At 48.1% G+C, this 14,160-nt stretch overlaps 1 protein-coding gene across 3 annotated transcripts in view; it reads right to left on the reverse strand.

Moving 5' to 3' along the window:
• Nucleotides 1–14,160, reverse strand: part of LOC143963524 (NACHT, LRR and PYD domains-containing protein 3-like) — a 121,117-nt gene that overhangs the window by 69,027 nt on the left and 37,930 nt on the right. For all 3 annotated transcript variants that reach the window (XM_077473196.1, XM_077473195.1, XM_077473194.1), the window contains 3 exons: nt 6,368–6,406; nt 3,816–5,535; nt 1,482–1,625 (listed from right to left, as the gene is read on the reverse strand). In XM_077473196.1, coding sequence (XP_077329322.1) covers nt 1,482–1,625; nt 3,816–5,535; nt 6,368–6,406 — 1,903 coding nt within the window. The remainder of the gene's footprint in view (nt 1–1,481; nt 1,626–3,815; nt 5,536–6,367; nt 6,407–14,160) is intronic.

A 14,160-nucleotide genomic window follows, 5' to 3' on the forward strand; every position in this document is an offset into this window, starting at 1 on the left:
ATAATAGAGAAGTAGGACAGAGCAGCTCCGGTCACTTCTGGTTGTACAGAACAGCCGTGTGGTAACTCCAATAGCTTCTGTGTGCCGGCAAAATCACCAACCAGCCGGCAATACTGACAGTGCCAGGCAGGAAATGTGTCACTGCACAGCCAAAAACCTCTTCCAATTATATATACTAATCAGCTGAACACAGAAGGATTCATCCACAAAATCCAACACCAAATACATAGAATGACAACTGTGCAGCACTACAAGTGAGACTCCCTAAACCTAAAGATAGGATTTGTATTTCAAATGTTTAAACAATCCACACGTGTTTCAGCAAAATTATACAGGAATATTACAATGTTAGAAAAAACAAAAAACAATATAAGTAAGATATCGTCAAAGTGCTCAATATTGCAGCATGATGAGTGAGACCACCTAAACTTTAGCATACTATGAACATCAAAAAACCTACTGTGTGGTCGGCCACTTATGATTGGTGATTTGCAGTGACACCTCCCTTACAGGATAGATATAAAGATAGCTGTGCAGCACTAGAAGTGAGACTCCCTAAACCTAAAAGTGTTAATATTTACATATTTTGAACAAACACAAATATACATGATGAAGCCCCGCCTAGGGCGTAACGTGTAAGGTGGAGACGTCATCACGCCTATCAGATACACTAGGAGAGCCGCTGCTATACTGTTATGAAGGAGAGGAGGGTCGCCGGGCGCTCTGTGCATTCTTACATGGATATATTGTGATTCTATGTGAGGATATATTACATGTTATTATTAATAAACTATTAATGACCCGAGTATCCCAGCTATTGTGACACATACAAATAAAACAGATGTGGTAACAAGTCACCAAGCGGGTATTATCCTCAGACCGGGAAATCTGTCCTCCAGGGGGCAGGAGAGCGATAGTGAGTATGATGACATGGCGGCTGGTTTTCATTCTATAGAATTATTGTAATATATCCGAAATCCACATATCAGAGGAGATCATTTCCTCTACATCACTTCCCCTTTAGGCTCCTCCCACTAGAAGAACAACCCCTCCCCCGCACATTTCTCCAGCATTCTTATAGTGTTTTCAGAGCTTGATAAACACAATGAAGACACATGATAAATGTCATAGAAGTGTTACTGAGCATTGCTTCCTTCTACATAATCATCAGACGTGTGAGCGAGTCCTAAGGGGGTCTATTCCATCCTATTTCCTGCTTGTTAGGAATATGGATGGTCATTCCATATGTACAGAGCCTGGTCACTGTTCTACTATAAGGGGAACCCCAAATCCCATGGATGAGATTACAAAGAGAAAGATTCCCTCAGAGAGAGGAGAAGACATGAGAAGAGGACAGGTGATGGAAGATTCTACATGGGTGAGGATGGAGGACACCCAGAGATAGAAGGAGACACTGAGAGACGGGAACAATCACAAGACGTCACATTTCCCCATCACGGCACATCACACATTTCTCTTACATTAATCCCTGAATTTTACTCTCCGGGTTCATCAGAAAGGAAAGAGAATCCGACTTCCATTTATATCCTGAAGAGGAGGAATCTTCTTCTTCTGCTTTGTCCTCTCCCGGACAATCTGTACTGGAAATATTACACCACCGAAATCTAAAATCCAATAATGAGATAATAATTATCACCAAGAATGTATGACCTCTGACCCCAAGAATAACAATGTAACCCCCAACATTTCCCTTCCACATGGCTGCCTTCCCTCCGGCTCTACAGCCTCATACTGGACCTGATGAGGACTTCTCATTGGTGGCTATGAGTGGTCTTTGAAGTCACACTCCAGACAAAACTTAAAGGAGGCCCCTGATATGTATACTGGGTCTCCGGCCTTCCTACACAGGGGTCTCCATTCAGCTTCTGGAAAATCCTGGAACACCACTTTGGTTCCAGATATAAAATGCAGTCCAGACATTCCCATCTCCGCCCACTTCTGCAGACAATTGGCCCCTCCAATGTTGGGATGATGATGTCACACCCCTGACATTATTTCCCTCCCCCACATCTCTGAACATGAAGCTTTCCCTCCAAATGTTCTGTGTGATAAATGGTATAATTGGGGGCAGGGAAAGGGTTAATGCGATGTAAATGATGTGATTGTTACCAGAAGTTGTGTAGAAGGTGATATGTGGGAACCACCATTTAGCTCTGGTTCACACAGCACAACATGAAAGTCGCAGCCACTTCCAGCTTGACTTTGCTCTACAACTTCCCGGCGACCAGGTGCGACTTCAAAGTGACTTTACTGAGAAGCATTCCTATGTGACTTTGATGATCCGTGTTTATAGCGTGTTTTATCACATGACAAAACATGCATCTGATAACCGTGATTGGGGCGTCATTAACAATCAGGCTGCATTTACATCTGCATGATTCTGAATGCACATCAACCGCCAGAAATTGTGTGCTTTGCCGCACGTTTCAGAAATGCGCTGCGACCGTGCGTAGCGCTTGTACTGCAAAGATGGCAAGGTGAGCGTGATGCATGCTTCCAAAACGTGTGGCAAAGCATGCGTTTTCCTGCAGGTTGCTGGGCATTCAGAAATGTTCAGACGCCAATGAATGGTATCACAAGTGCAGCGTGTGTTGTCACACATTATCAAAATGCACAGCAAAGCATGCGTTTTCTTACGGGTTGGCGTGCGTTCAGAAACATGAAGATGCAGATGAATGGTAACACAAGTGTGATGTGCATTGTCACACAAAACACGCAGAAAAGCATGCGTTTTCTTATGGGTTGCCGTCAGTTGTAAATACGTTTCCATTCATTCACATCTGTACATTTCCAACTGCACAGCAACCTGCAAGAAAATCCATGCTTTGCTGTGCGTTTCATAAATGTGCGACAATGTGCGTCACACTTGTGTTATTATTCATTTGCTTCTGTACATATTTGAATGCACGGCAGACGCAAGAATACATGCGCTTTGCTGTATGTTTCAAAAACGCACAACAAGGAGCATTGCTTTTGTGTTACCATTCATTTACATCTGCGCATGCGTGGTGTGAGTTGCTGTGCATTTTTCAGACATATGAAAAGCGCACATTTCCTGTGTGGGTCGTCTCGTATTCGGAAACACGCAGATATGAATGTCGGCTGATTGTTAATGACACCCCAATCACAGTTATCAGACGCATGTTTTGCTGCCAAGATGCATGACGCTCCATGACTGAGAAGATTCTTGAGCTACTTTGGGGTGTTTGTTGCATGTCGGGCAGAACATTCCAGTGAATGGGCTCCCTATACACAATGTGTGATTACACATGAAAAATACACAAATAATGGAAGTGGGAATGTGCGTTTCCTCTACGCTCAGGTGTGACTGGGATGTGATTGGAGGAAGATTTTAGGCAGCAAGGATGGCCAGGGAGGAGAGGTGGGGGGTAAATAAGCCTCAGAAGTCACAGCAAAGTCTTAAAGATTCAGACAAATGTGCGACTTTCTGGTGATTTTACATTGAAGTCTATGGGAGTCGTGCAGCACAAGAATCACACAAAAGTAGTGCAGGAAGTATTTTCTTTTGTTGCAGTGACTCAAATCGCAGCAATTAAGACAACGCCCAATAAAATCTTTGTGTTTTCACCTGACCTGCGACTTTACATGTCATCAGAATGTCGCTGGAAAATTGCTGTAGTGTGAAGCAGGGCTTAGGGCTGAGGAAAGTGTGAGTTCCCAGGACTTCTAACAAGTGTGGTAGATGGAGAACATGTCTGATAATCACCGTTATACTGTATGCAGGTTCCTGCCCATTCTCTGAATTCAGTTAGGATATCCTCACACTCACTTACCCGACATACTGACTCCTGTGTAGGAATGGAGATAGAAGTTTCTGGCACTCTGGATCCACAGTGAGATATACAAAATGTAAAGACTGAAAACTTTCTCTCTTCAAAGACTTCAAGCAATAGCTCAGCTGCTTGGAATAATTCCTGTCTATCCACAAGTGATCAGTATGTGAGCCGCACAGCTTCAAATCTGTACAACCCGACATGACTCTCCTAATGAAGTCCTCATCCTGAGTCTCATACAGACAGGAGATGGTCTGAGTATATAAAGTCTGATTGATGCCCTTCATGGCCCATCTTCTCATTGCAGGTTTGGCTCGGAGTGAGATGGAGATTCCTGTGACCTCTGAGAATGTCTTCACCTGATTTTCATTTAAGAGACCAAACAGGAATTGTACAGATAATGATAAATGTGAGGAATGTGATCTGAGGTCACGGAGTGATTTCCCTTTACAGATCTTCGGGTGGAAAATACGTTTCCTAAATCCAAACCAACCATCATCCATCCCATAATAGAGAGCAGCAAGGAACTCCTGTACACTCAGGTGGATGAAGCTGTAGCAGGTCTGGTGACGGACGTCCCAATGAAAGATGTTCTCATTCAGAAATACAGACTCCACCTCATCCAGAGAAAGTCCATGTCTTTCTAGATCTTTCTTCTCAAATAAGATTTGTCGGTTCAGAACCCCCTGATTGGCTAGAGCACACAGCTTCTTCAGACAGGTTTGTTTCCGGTGTACAGACTGCTCCTTCTTGCTGTGATGGGTTAGTAAAACCTCCAGGTAGAGAAGATAAATTGAAGTCGTTGTCTTACACTGAATTACATCCAAATCTTTTCTTATTTCTTGTTTCATTACAGTGCAGACAATCCAGCATGTGATGGGGACGGCACACATGGTGTACACAACGTCATTGTCTTTTATTATACTGAGAACCTTGTCTGCATCTTCTTTATTTCCATAGAATTTATGGACATATTCCTCTCGATCGTCCCTTGTAAATCCCTGGATTTCCACATTGCGAGAATCCTTGATGAATGTGTTAAGTTTCTCCATGGCCAGTGACCTTGTGGTGATGATCAGAGAAGATTCTGGGAGAACATGTCCCCTGAGCAAGCTTTGGAGAATTATTTCTTTGTGGGTTTCCATAGAAATGTCAGGACAACCCTCAGATTTCTCCTCCAGAGTCCACCTCAGTTCATCAAACCCATCAACTATGGTGAGAAGTTTTCTCTGACTTCCAGGATCCTTCAGAATAGACACCAGGTCATCTGAACTCAGTCTGCAGGTTCTGGATAAAAGTCCCACAAGACTTATGTTTTCAGGGATGGTGTTGAATTCTCTACAGCTCAGACAAAACACAAAATCAAACTTGTCTCGGTAGAGATCCCCAGAGGCCCAGTCCAGCATGATCTTCCTGGAGGTCATTGTTTTTCCAATCCCAGCAGGTCCTTGTAACACCACAATCTTAGGGATGAACCCACATTTATCAGGGTCAAAGAGGGCCTGGATTGTGGTTGGGGATCTTTTCTCCATGATCTGTAGATGTCTTCTGCCTGAACTCCTTATTTCTTCTTCTTTTCCCTCTTTATTCTGGGGTCCGTTTATCATCAATAACTTGGTGAATCTTTCCTGTAGATGAACATTCTCCCCCATACGGGAATTATATTCTGGAATCCTCTGGAACCTCTGTTTCTCAGACTCTCTGTGTTCCTTACTGAAGTCTTTATGAGAGAAAAGAGAATATTTTATTCCTCATACACACATGAAATAGTATTTATAAGACAGAGTTGGGAATATTGTATTCTAACCATAAACCTGAAGAATGGAACTCTAAAAGAAGATATCCCATGAAATACGGGAGGGCTGTGGCAGCATCCAAACTATGGACACACCATCCAGACCAGAGGCATGAATAGAACCTACAGGGCTCTGGTGCAAGAAACTATAAAGAGCACCTCCTGACTGCTGGGACCCTTTCCATCAGTCTCAGGCCCTTTCTTCTGGTCTCGGGAGCCCTTCCCCCAAGGCTGAGGCTCTTCTCTCTGAGGCAGAGGCCCTTTTTTCAGCCCATGGCCCTTTCCGCTTGTTCCTGTAGTGGGGGCCTTTATAAGCCCTGTTTCAGACTGCTGCAACTTATCATGTGACTTTCAATACAAAGCCGCATGACAAGTCAAAACACATTCATTTCAATGGGTGCTGTCCTCATGAATGTGACTAAAGTCAAAGCAACAAAGAAAAGGGAATACTTTTCTATGGTGTTGGTGTGATTTGAGCAGCATAGACTACAATGTCAAATCACAAAATTGTAAACAAGTCACAAGGAAATTGCAAGCAAGTTGCACAACTTTGGGATCACAGCAGTGTGAACTGAGTCCATGTTCTGCAGTGGCCCCCTTCCTGCCATCTTGGGCCCCCTACAGTGGCAGAATGCCAGGGCCCTTTCTTAAGTGCAATCTTTGTGACCCTGGCAGTCCCACCACTAATCTGGACTACAATAATAACAAAATGTTCATCCAGAAGAGATTTCATATGAAAAGTGGATGTCCTACTAACCTGATAATGTTTTGCTATGTGTCGTCTTCTTCAGTTTGGCTGGAAATAAGATTAGGGAAGTGATTAGTCCTGACAAACCTCTGAAATGTATAAAATAATAACTAAGAGAGTTATTAGTGTAGCAGATCCTCCCAGACACCATCATCCCACCAACCCTCTGTAGATTGGAGTCTCTCCTCCTCCAGGGGATGGGAGAGTCTTTGTCTGGTAACATCTCAGCACATTGCAGACACATGTGACCATGGTGGGGACCAGAAAAGCCCCCAATTCTCTATGTAGGGAGCCTTGACTCCTCTTTCTGATGGAGGTTCAGGTCAGTGGTATATTTATATTTTGTGCTGCCCTAGGGCTGACTAAACTCATGCACCCCCAAATTTAAATATGACCCACCCCTTCCTGTCGATGCCACACCCCTTCATGTTTAAGACCTGTCCTGTCATCTGTAAAGCACACCCCTTCCTCTTTAGGCTCCACCTCTTCCTCTCTGTACATTAGGCCTAGGTTCACATTAGGGAGGGTTTGAAACCGGTAATGCAGTCCGACTCTCAGGGACGATCTGACAGACATCTGTGTGGGCTCGTGCACAAATGTTTATTTAAATCACCCCCAAAGTCTCCAAAAGCAGTACAGGAACTAATTTTGGGAATCGTTGTGGCTCCGAAAAGTTGGCATTGCACCGATTCGAACTGTGTCATTGTCAGCAATAGCCGCCAATTTGACATGCCAAAACGGCCCAATGTGATTGTGGGCTTAAAGTGGGTACCAAGTGCAGCTTCACTAGTGCCCATCAATGCAGCCTCACCAGTGCGTGTACTCTGACTTCCCAGCCTCTAGTGTGCATGTACTCCGATTTCCCAGCCTCTAGTCTGCATGTACTCCGATTTCCCAGCCTCTAGTCTGCGTGTACTCCGATTTCCCAGCCTCTAGTCTGCGTGTACTCCGATTTCCCAGCCTCTAGTCTGTGTGTACTCCGATTTCCCAGCCTCTAGTCTGCGTGTACTCCGATTTCCCAGCCTCTAGTCTGTGTGTACTCCGATTTCCCAGCCTCTAGTCTGCGTGTACTCCGATTTCCCAGCCTCTAGTGTGCGTGTACTCTGATCTTCCAGCCTCTAGTGTGCGTGCACTCTGATTTTACAGCCTCTAGTGTGCGTGTACTCTGATTGACCAGCCTCTAGTGTGCGTGTACTCTGATTTCCCAGCCTCTAGTGTGCGTGCACTCTGATTTTACAGCCTCTAGTGTGCGTGTACTCTGATTGGCCAGCCTCTAGTGTGCGTGTACTCTGATTGGCCAGCCTCTAGTGTGCGTGTACTCTGATTGGCCAGCCTCTAGTGTGCGTGTATTCTAATTTCCCAGCATCTAGTGTGCGTGTACTCTGATCTTTCAGCCTCTAGTGTGCGTGCACTCTGATTGGCCAGCCTCTAGTGTGCATATACTCTGATTTCCCAGCATCTAGTGTGCGTGTACTCTGATCTTCCAGCCTCTAGTGTGCGTGCACTCTGATTTTACAGCCTCTAGTGTGCGTGTACTCTGATCTTCCAGCCTCTAATGTGCGTGTACTCTGATTTCCCAGCCTCTAGTGTGCGTGTACTCTGATTTCCCAGCATCTAGTGTGCGTGTACTCTGATTGGCCAGCCTCTAGTGTGCGTGCCATTTTTTTACCAGAAGCACCGGCCTGCAGATGTTGAGCTGTAAATAGTCCGGCTGCATTCACACCTCAGCATTTTCAGCTCATAAAACGCCATCAAAGATGCCTGAAAAATGCCCAACAAGCAAAATCCCATTCATTTAAATGGCCCCTGTTCACATTTGAGCGTTTTGTCGCCTTTAGTATAACACCTGAGGTCGCATTCACACCCGAGTGTATTGTTTTCTGGCAGAAAGTTGCGCTATTTTTGCCAAGATTTTGTGTCAAAAGGTCACCAATGTAAAAGAATTTAAAACGCTGGTAATCTGCCGAAAAATAAACACATGTACTTTTCTGAGTGATGGGCATTTTGCTTTAGGTGACAGAAAGCTCAGATGTGAACAGGGGCCATTGAAATGAATGGAATTTGTCTTGTTGGGCGCTTTTAGAACTGAGGCTGAGAGAAAATAAACGCCCAAAAATGCCTAGATGTGAACAGAGCCAGAGCTCAAAAAAGTACACAAACTTCTTTACAGGCAGATTACAGGTTTTTTCTGCTTTTTACATTGTGACCTTTTGACCTGTACAAAATCGCAGCAAAAATTGTGGTAAAAATGTGCGACTTCCTGCATGAAAAAAATACGCTCAGGTATGAGTGCAGCCTTAACCATTTCTAGCCCTTTCACATTGGAAGCGCCCGAGCGTCGGCAGTAAAGCGGCGCTAAAAAGATTTACAACACTGTTTTTAGCGCTGCTATACCATAGTTTAAGTTGCACTATTTGGCCACTAGCGGGGCGGTTTTCACACCTGCTAGAGGCCAAAAAAGCATTAAATCCACCTACAAAACATCACTGCAGCTGCGCTTTGCCGCTCCTACACCACTACAAAGAAGCTGCTGGCAGGACTTTGTGACGCCAGCGCAGCGCCCCCCGGTGTGGAAGCACTCTGACTTTTACACGGGGTTTGCAGCTGAGGCTTTTTTCAGGCGTTATTTTGCTTTATTGGGTACACGTCTTCATTAAGCCGGGTTCACACTGATGTGATGTGAGAATCCATGCGATTCCAGCTCCAGTTACCGCCTTGTATCTCTCTCGTGGGCAGTTCACACCGCCCTCTGCGAACCGCTGTGGGTGTCAATACAATGTTAATGACACCCCCAGTTTAGTTCTCAGATCACAGTGCGAACTATTAACTCGCACAGGAATCGGATCGCATAGGAGAGAACACTCGTGTGATCTGATTCTAGTGCAGGCAAAACAAGTCCCTGAACTATTTTCTGTGCTAATCCAATGCGAGTTCAGCCATACAATTGTACACCTGAACTCGCATCTCACAGACATGGCATGTGATCGGCACCGCGGGTGCGGGTGTGAATCGCATGCCATGTCTGATCGCACTGGTGTGAACCTGGGCTGAAGCAGAGAAGAAAAGAAAAGCAGACTTCTCCCGCAGCAAGGACACAGAGGGTTCATTACTAGAGAGTCTCTATTCCAGATACCAGGAGAGACAAAGTGGGGAAGTTGGAGCCCAGATAAGGTATGAGGATTACAAGGAGACCCAGTGAGGATTTCCTCTCACCCCCCCAGACAGGTCAGATTTGCAGAATGTACACAGTAGCCGAGTCCTCTGCTGAAGCCACAATCTGAGGGCTCCATGCGCACCCGTAGGGCTCCATGCGCACCCGAGGGCCCCATGTGCAACCGAGGTAGGGTTGCCACCTGTACGGGAATGACCCGGACAGTCCAGGTTTTGACAGCTGTGCCCAGGTTTCTCTCCTCTTGAAACCCGGACACAGCAGCATAGGCTCCAGACAATGTGGGAGGTGCATGTCCATACCTCGAGCCCACCAGCAGCATAGCCCCCCCTCCGCTCCTGTAGCTGAGACTGCACTCCGTCCTGTGTCCCTACAGCAGTGCGACCCCCCTGTTGCTGGATGCACACTCTTCAGCAGCACCTGCCCCCCTGACGGCTCCTGTCCTGTGTGGCTTCAGTGGTGAGCGTTCTCCTTTGCCCACCTCTCCCCCCACCAGTGTGCTAATGTCGATCGGCAAATGCAGCCTGACCTAAATGTGCTCTCTCCCGCCAGCAGCATGCTCCCCTGGTGCCCCCTCCTTCCCCTGTGGAGCAAGGCTAATGATTTTTGGCAGTTTCACTGCCAATGGTGAATGATGACAGTGGTGAGTCAGTCCTGGGCCAGTCCCTCTCGCCCCTGTCAATGCAGCGCTAGGCTAATGAATCCTGAATGCTGCAGATCACTGTAGCTCTCTTCTCCCAGCATCAAGCCAGCCCCCCTCCTCTTTGTCAGCTCCCCTCCTCTCTGTCAGCCCCCCTCCTCTGTCAGCCCCCCTCTTCTGTCAGCTCCCTCCTCTCTGTCCACCCCCTCCTCTGTCAGCCATCCCCTCCTCTGTCAGAACTCCTCTCTGTCAGCCCCTCTCTTCTGTCCACCCCCTCCTCTCTGTTAGCCCCCTCCTCTATCAGCCCCCTCCTCTCTGTCCACCCCCCTCCTCTGTCAGCCATCCCCTCCTTTGCCAGCCCTCCTCTCTGTCAGCCCCCCTCTTCTGTCCACCCCCTCCTCTGTCGGCCACCCCCTGCTCTCTGTTGCCCACCCTTGTCTGTTAGCCCCCTCCTCTGTGTCAGCCCCCCTCCTCTCTGCCAGCCCCCCTCTTCGGTCAGCCCCCCTCTTCGGTCAGCCCCCCTCTTCGGTCAGCCCCCCTCTTCTGTCAGCCCCCCTCTTCTGTCAGCCCCCCTCTTCTGTCAGCCCCCCTCTTCTGTCAGCCCCCCTCTTCTGTCAGCCCCCCTCCTCTGTCAGCCCCCCTCCTCTGTCTGCTCCCTCCTCTGTCCAGCTCCCTCCTCTCTGTCCACCCCCCTCCTCCATCAGCCACCCCCTCCTCCGTCAGCTACCCCCCTCTGTCAGCTACCCCCTGCTCCACTGTCAGCTACCCCTGCTCCACTGTCGGCTACCCCCTGCTCCACTGTCGGCTACCCCCTGCTCCACTGTCGGCTACCCCCTGCTCCACTGTCGGCTACCCCCTGCTCCACTGTCGGCTACCCCCTGCTCCACTGTCGGCTACCCCCTGCTCCACTGTCGGCTACCCCCTGCTCCACTGTCGGCTACCCCCTGCTCCACTGTCGGCTACCCCCTGCTCCACTGTCAGCTACCCCCGCTCCCCTGTCAGCTACCCCCTGCTCCCCTGTCAGCTCCCCTGTCAGCTACCCCCGCTCCACTGTCAGCTACCCCCTGCTCCACTGTCAGCAACCCCCTGCTCCTCTGTCAGCTAACCCCTGCTACTCTGTCAGCTAACCCCTGCTACTCTGTCAGCTAACCCCTGCTACTCTGTCAGCTAACCCCTGCTACTCTGTCAGCTAACCCCTGCTACTCTGTCAGCTAACCCCTGCTACTCTGTCAGCTACCCCTTGCTACTCTGTCAGCTACCCACAAACAGCATGCACCTCCCTTCTTCCCCCGCTCCAATGTCCTGCACCTGGGTCACACTGCACTGTCTGTGTGCTCTCTTTCTCCCACCCAGCTGCCAGCATTGATGCCACTAGAGACAGTGAATGGAGGGCTACTGAACTGGTGTCCTAGCAATCAGGGAGGCTTTTGCAGGAGAAAGCATGATATTACAGACTCCGCCTCCTAAGCCCCCGTACACACGGTCGGAGAATCCGTCGGAATGTGTCCTATCGGACCGTGTTGTCAGATAATCCGACTGTGTGTGGTATGCATCGGACTGTTTCCGTCGGAATATCCGTCGGACCAAATTTTCCAACTTGTTGGAAATATTTTCCGACAAACTGGTCCGATCAGACATACTCCGATCATGTGTAGAGAATTCCGATCGGACAAAGTGCCACGCATGCTCAGATCAAATTCCTACATCAAAGCTATTGGCTACTAGCCTGAACGTAGTCCCATCGTAACGAAATTACGTCCTCACGTTCTGAAAGATCGGATTTTTCGACAACTTTTTCCGACCGTGTGTATGCAACAGTCTCGAACAAAATCTGACGGATTTGGTTGGCAGAATGTCCGACCGTGTGTAGGGGGCTAACAGGTTCACACACACACACATCTTTGCAACGGAAGGTAAGGGTTTTTTGTCTCGCTGTAATGGAGGTCTCTATTGGGGGGCACAGGCACTGTCTGATATATAATCTGTTACTTTCCACTGCCCTACTGACACCGTCCACTGTCCTACTGACACCGTCCACTGCCCTACTGACAATGTCCACTGCCCGACTGACAATGTCCACTGCCCGACTGACAATGTCCACTGCCCTACTGACACCGTCCACTGCCCTACTGACAACGTCCACTGCCCTACTGACAACGTCCACTGCCCTACTGACAACGTCCACTGCCCTACTGACACCGTCCACTGCCCTACTGACACCGTCCACTGCCCTACTGACACCGTCCACTGCTCTACTGACACCGTCCACTGCCCTACTGACACCGTCCACTGCCCTACTGACACCGTCCACTGCCCTACTGACAACGTCCACTGCCCTACTGGCTGACAGTGTCCACTTTTGAGGTAGGCTAGTTTCATATTTTAACTGACATTTATTTTATTAATCAAATCATTTTTTGGGTACACAAATGCTTTTGTTTAACCAAGTCCCCTCCGTTAATGCAATTTGGCCACAGCCACTGTTCACCATAGCACACCTCATTACTACTCTCTTTGAGTAACCAAAAAGGTGTCCCAGGTATTTTAAAATCCTATAGAGTGTAGTACAAAAAAATTGCCATGTGCCGTGAAAGTGTTCGGGTTTGGCTTGAAGAAAAGGTGGCAACCCTAACCGAGGGCTCCATGTTCACCCGAGGGCTCCATGTTCACTCGAGGGCACCATGTTCACCCGAGGGCTCCATGTTCACCCGAGGGCCCCATGTTCACCCGAGGGCCCCATGTTCACCCGAGGGCCCCATGTTCACCCGAGGGCCCCATGTGCACCCGAGGGCCCCATGTTCACCCGAGGGCCCCATGTTCACCCGAGGGCCCCATGTTCACCCGAGGGCCCCATGTTCACCCGAGGGCCCCATGTGCACCCGAGGGCTCCAAGTGCATCCGAGGGCTCCATGTGCACCTGGGGGTCACAACACAGGCAGAAAAACTGACCATCTCTCCCACTGCTCTCCCGTCTGTGTAGAGAGGAGGAGGGAGAGGAGAAGGGAACTGTCACCACACGCTGTATGAGAGAGAGGCGCTCTCAGAACGCTGCAGCCAGCAACTCTGGTGTTCTGTCAAATTCTCATTGAATGAGCTGACTCTGGAGCAGGGGGGGGTTTGTGCGGGGGGCATGGCTGCCGCTCCCCCAAAGTGCCGCCTTAGGCCTGGAACTTGTCAGTCTAGGCCAGTGATGGCGAACCTTGGCACCCCAGATGTTTTGGAACTACATTTCCCATGATGCTCAACTACACTGCAGAGTGCATGAGCATCATGGGAAATGTAGTTCCAAAACATCTGGGGTGCCAAGGTTCGCCATCACTGGTCTAGGCGAAGACACAGCACTGGTTCAGAAGGATGCATGGGGCACAAGGCTCAGAACCCCGAGCAACAATCATGAGGGTCTCCTAGGAATACAGCTATAAATATAGAGGTTCTGTATAATAGACAAGTGGCTGTGATTGTATTGCTCTGCTCGGCATGCTGAGTGATGTCATTGTGTTATGGTGACTGACTGCCGGCATCCTGGAGAAGTGTTACTCTGCTTCCCTTTTACATTGTTCCTGAACTCTGTAGCCTTTTCCTTCATCCACAATTTTATACCCAATTGTATTTTATTCTGTAAACTCCCTCAGTAAAGATTGTTTAACCCCTTAGTGACTGGGGGGAAAACTAATGTTAATGCCTGAGCACAATTTTGCAACTTTGACCCTTGTTAGTAAATTTGTATCCCAACTACATTGTGTATCCAGGAGGATTATACCGGATTCATTTCAGGATAAATTGGGCTGATTTTGGTAACACTGGTACAAAATAGTAAAACAAATGTTAGTTGTTGTTTGTACCTGTAGTACGGCCTAAAAACATAGCGCACATTTTGCTTTTTTATCCTACCTTAAAAACTGACACTGACACCACTTTAGAAAATGTTTTTTTTTTTTTTTTTTTTTTTTAAACCTACCCAAATTACACTAACCCTGACCTCTAACACAACCT

Source organism: Lithobates pipiens, unplaced genomic scaffold (assembly GCF_037356315.1).
Source record: "Lithobates pipiens isolate NorthernLeopardFrog02 unplaced genomic scaffold, aLitPip1_a1.2 Scaffold_8, whole genome shotgun sequence".
NCBI classification, from domain to species: domain Eukaryota; kingdom Metazoa; phylum Chordata; class Amphibia; order Anura; family Ranidae; genus Lithobates; species Lithobates pipiens.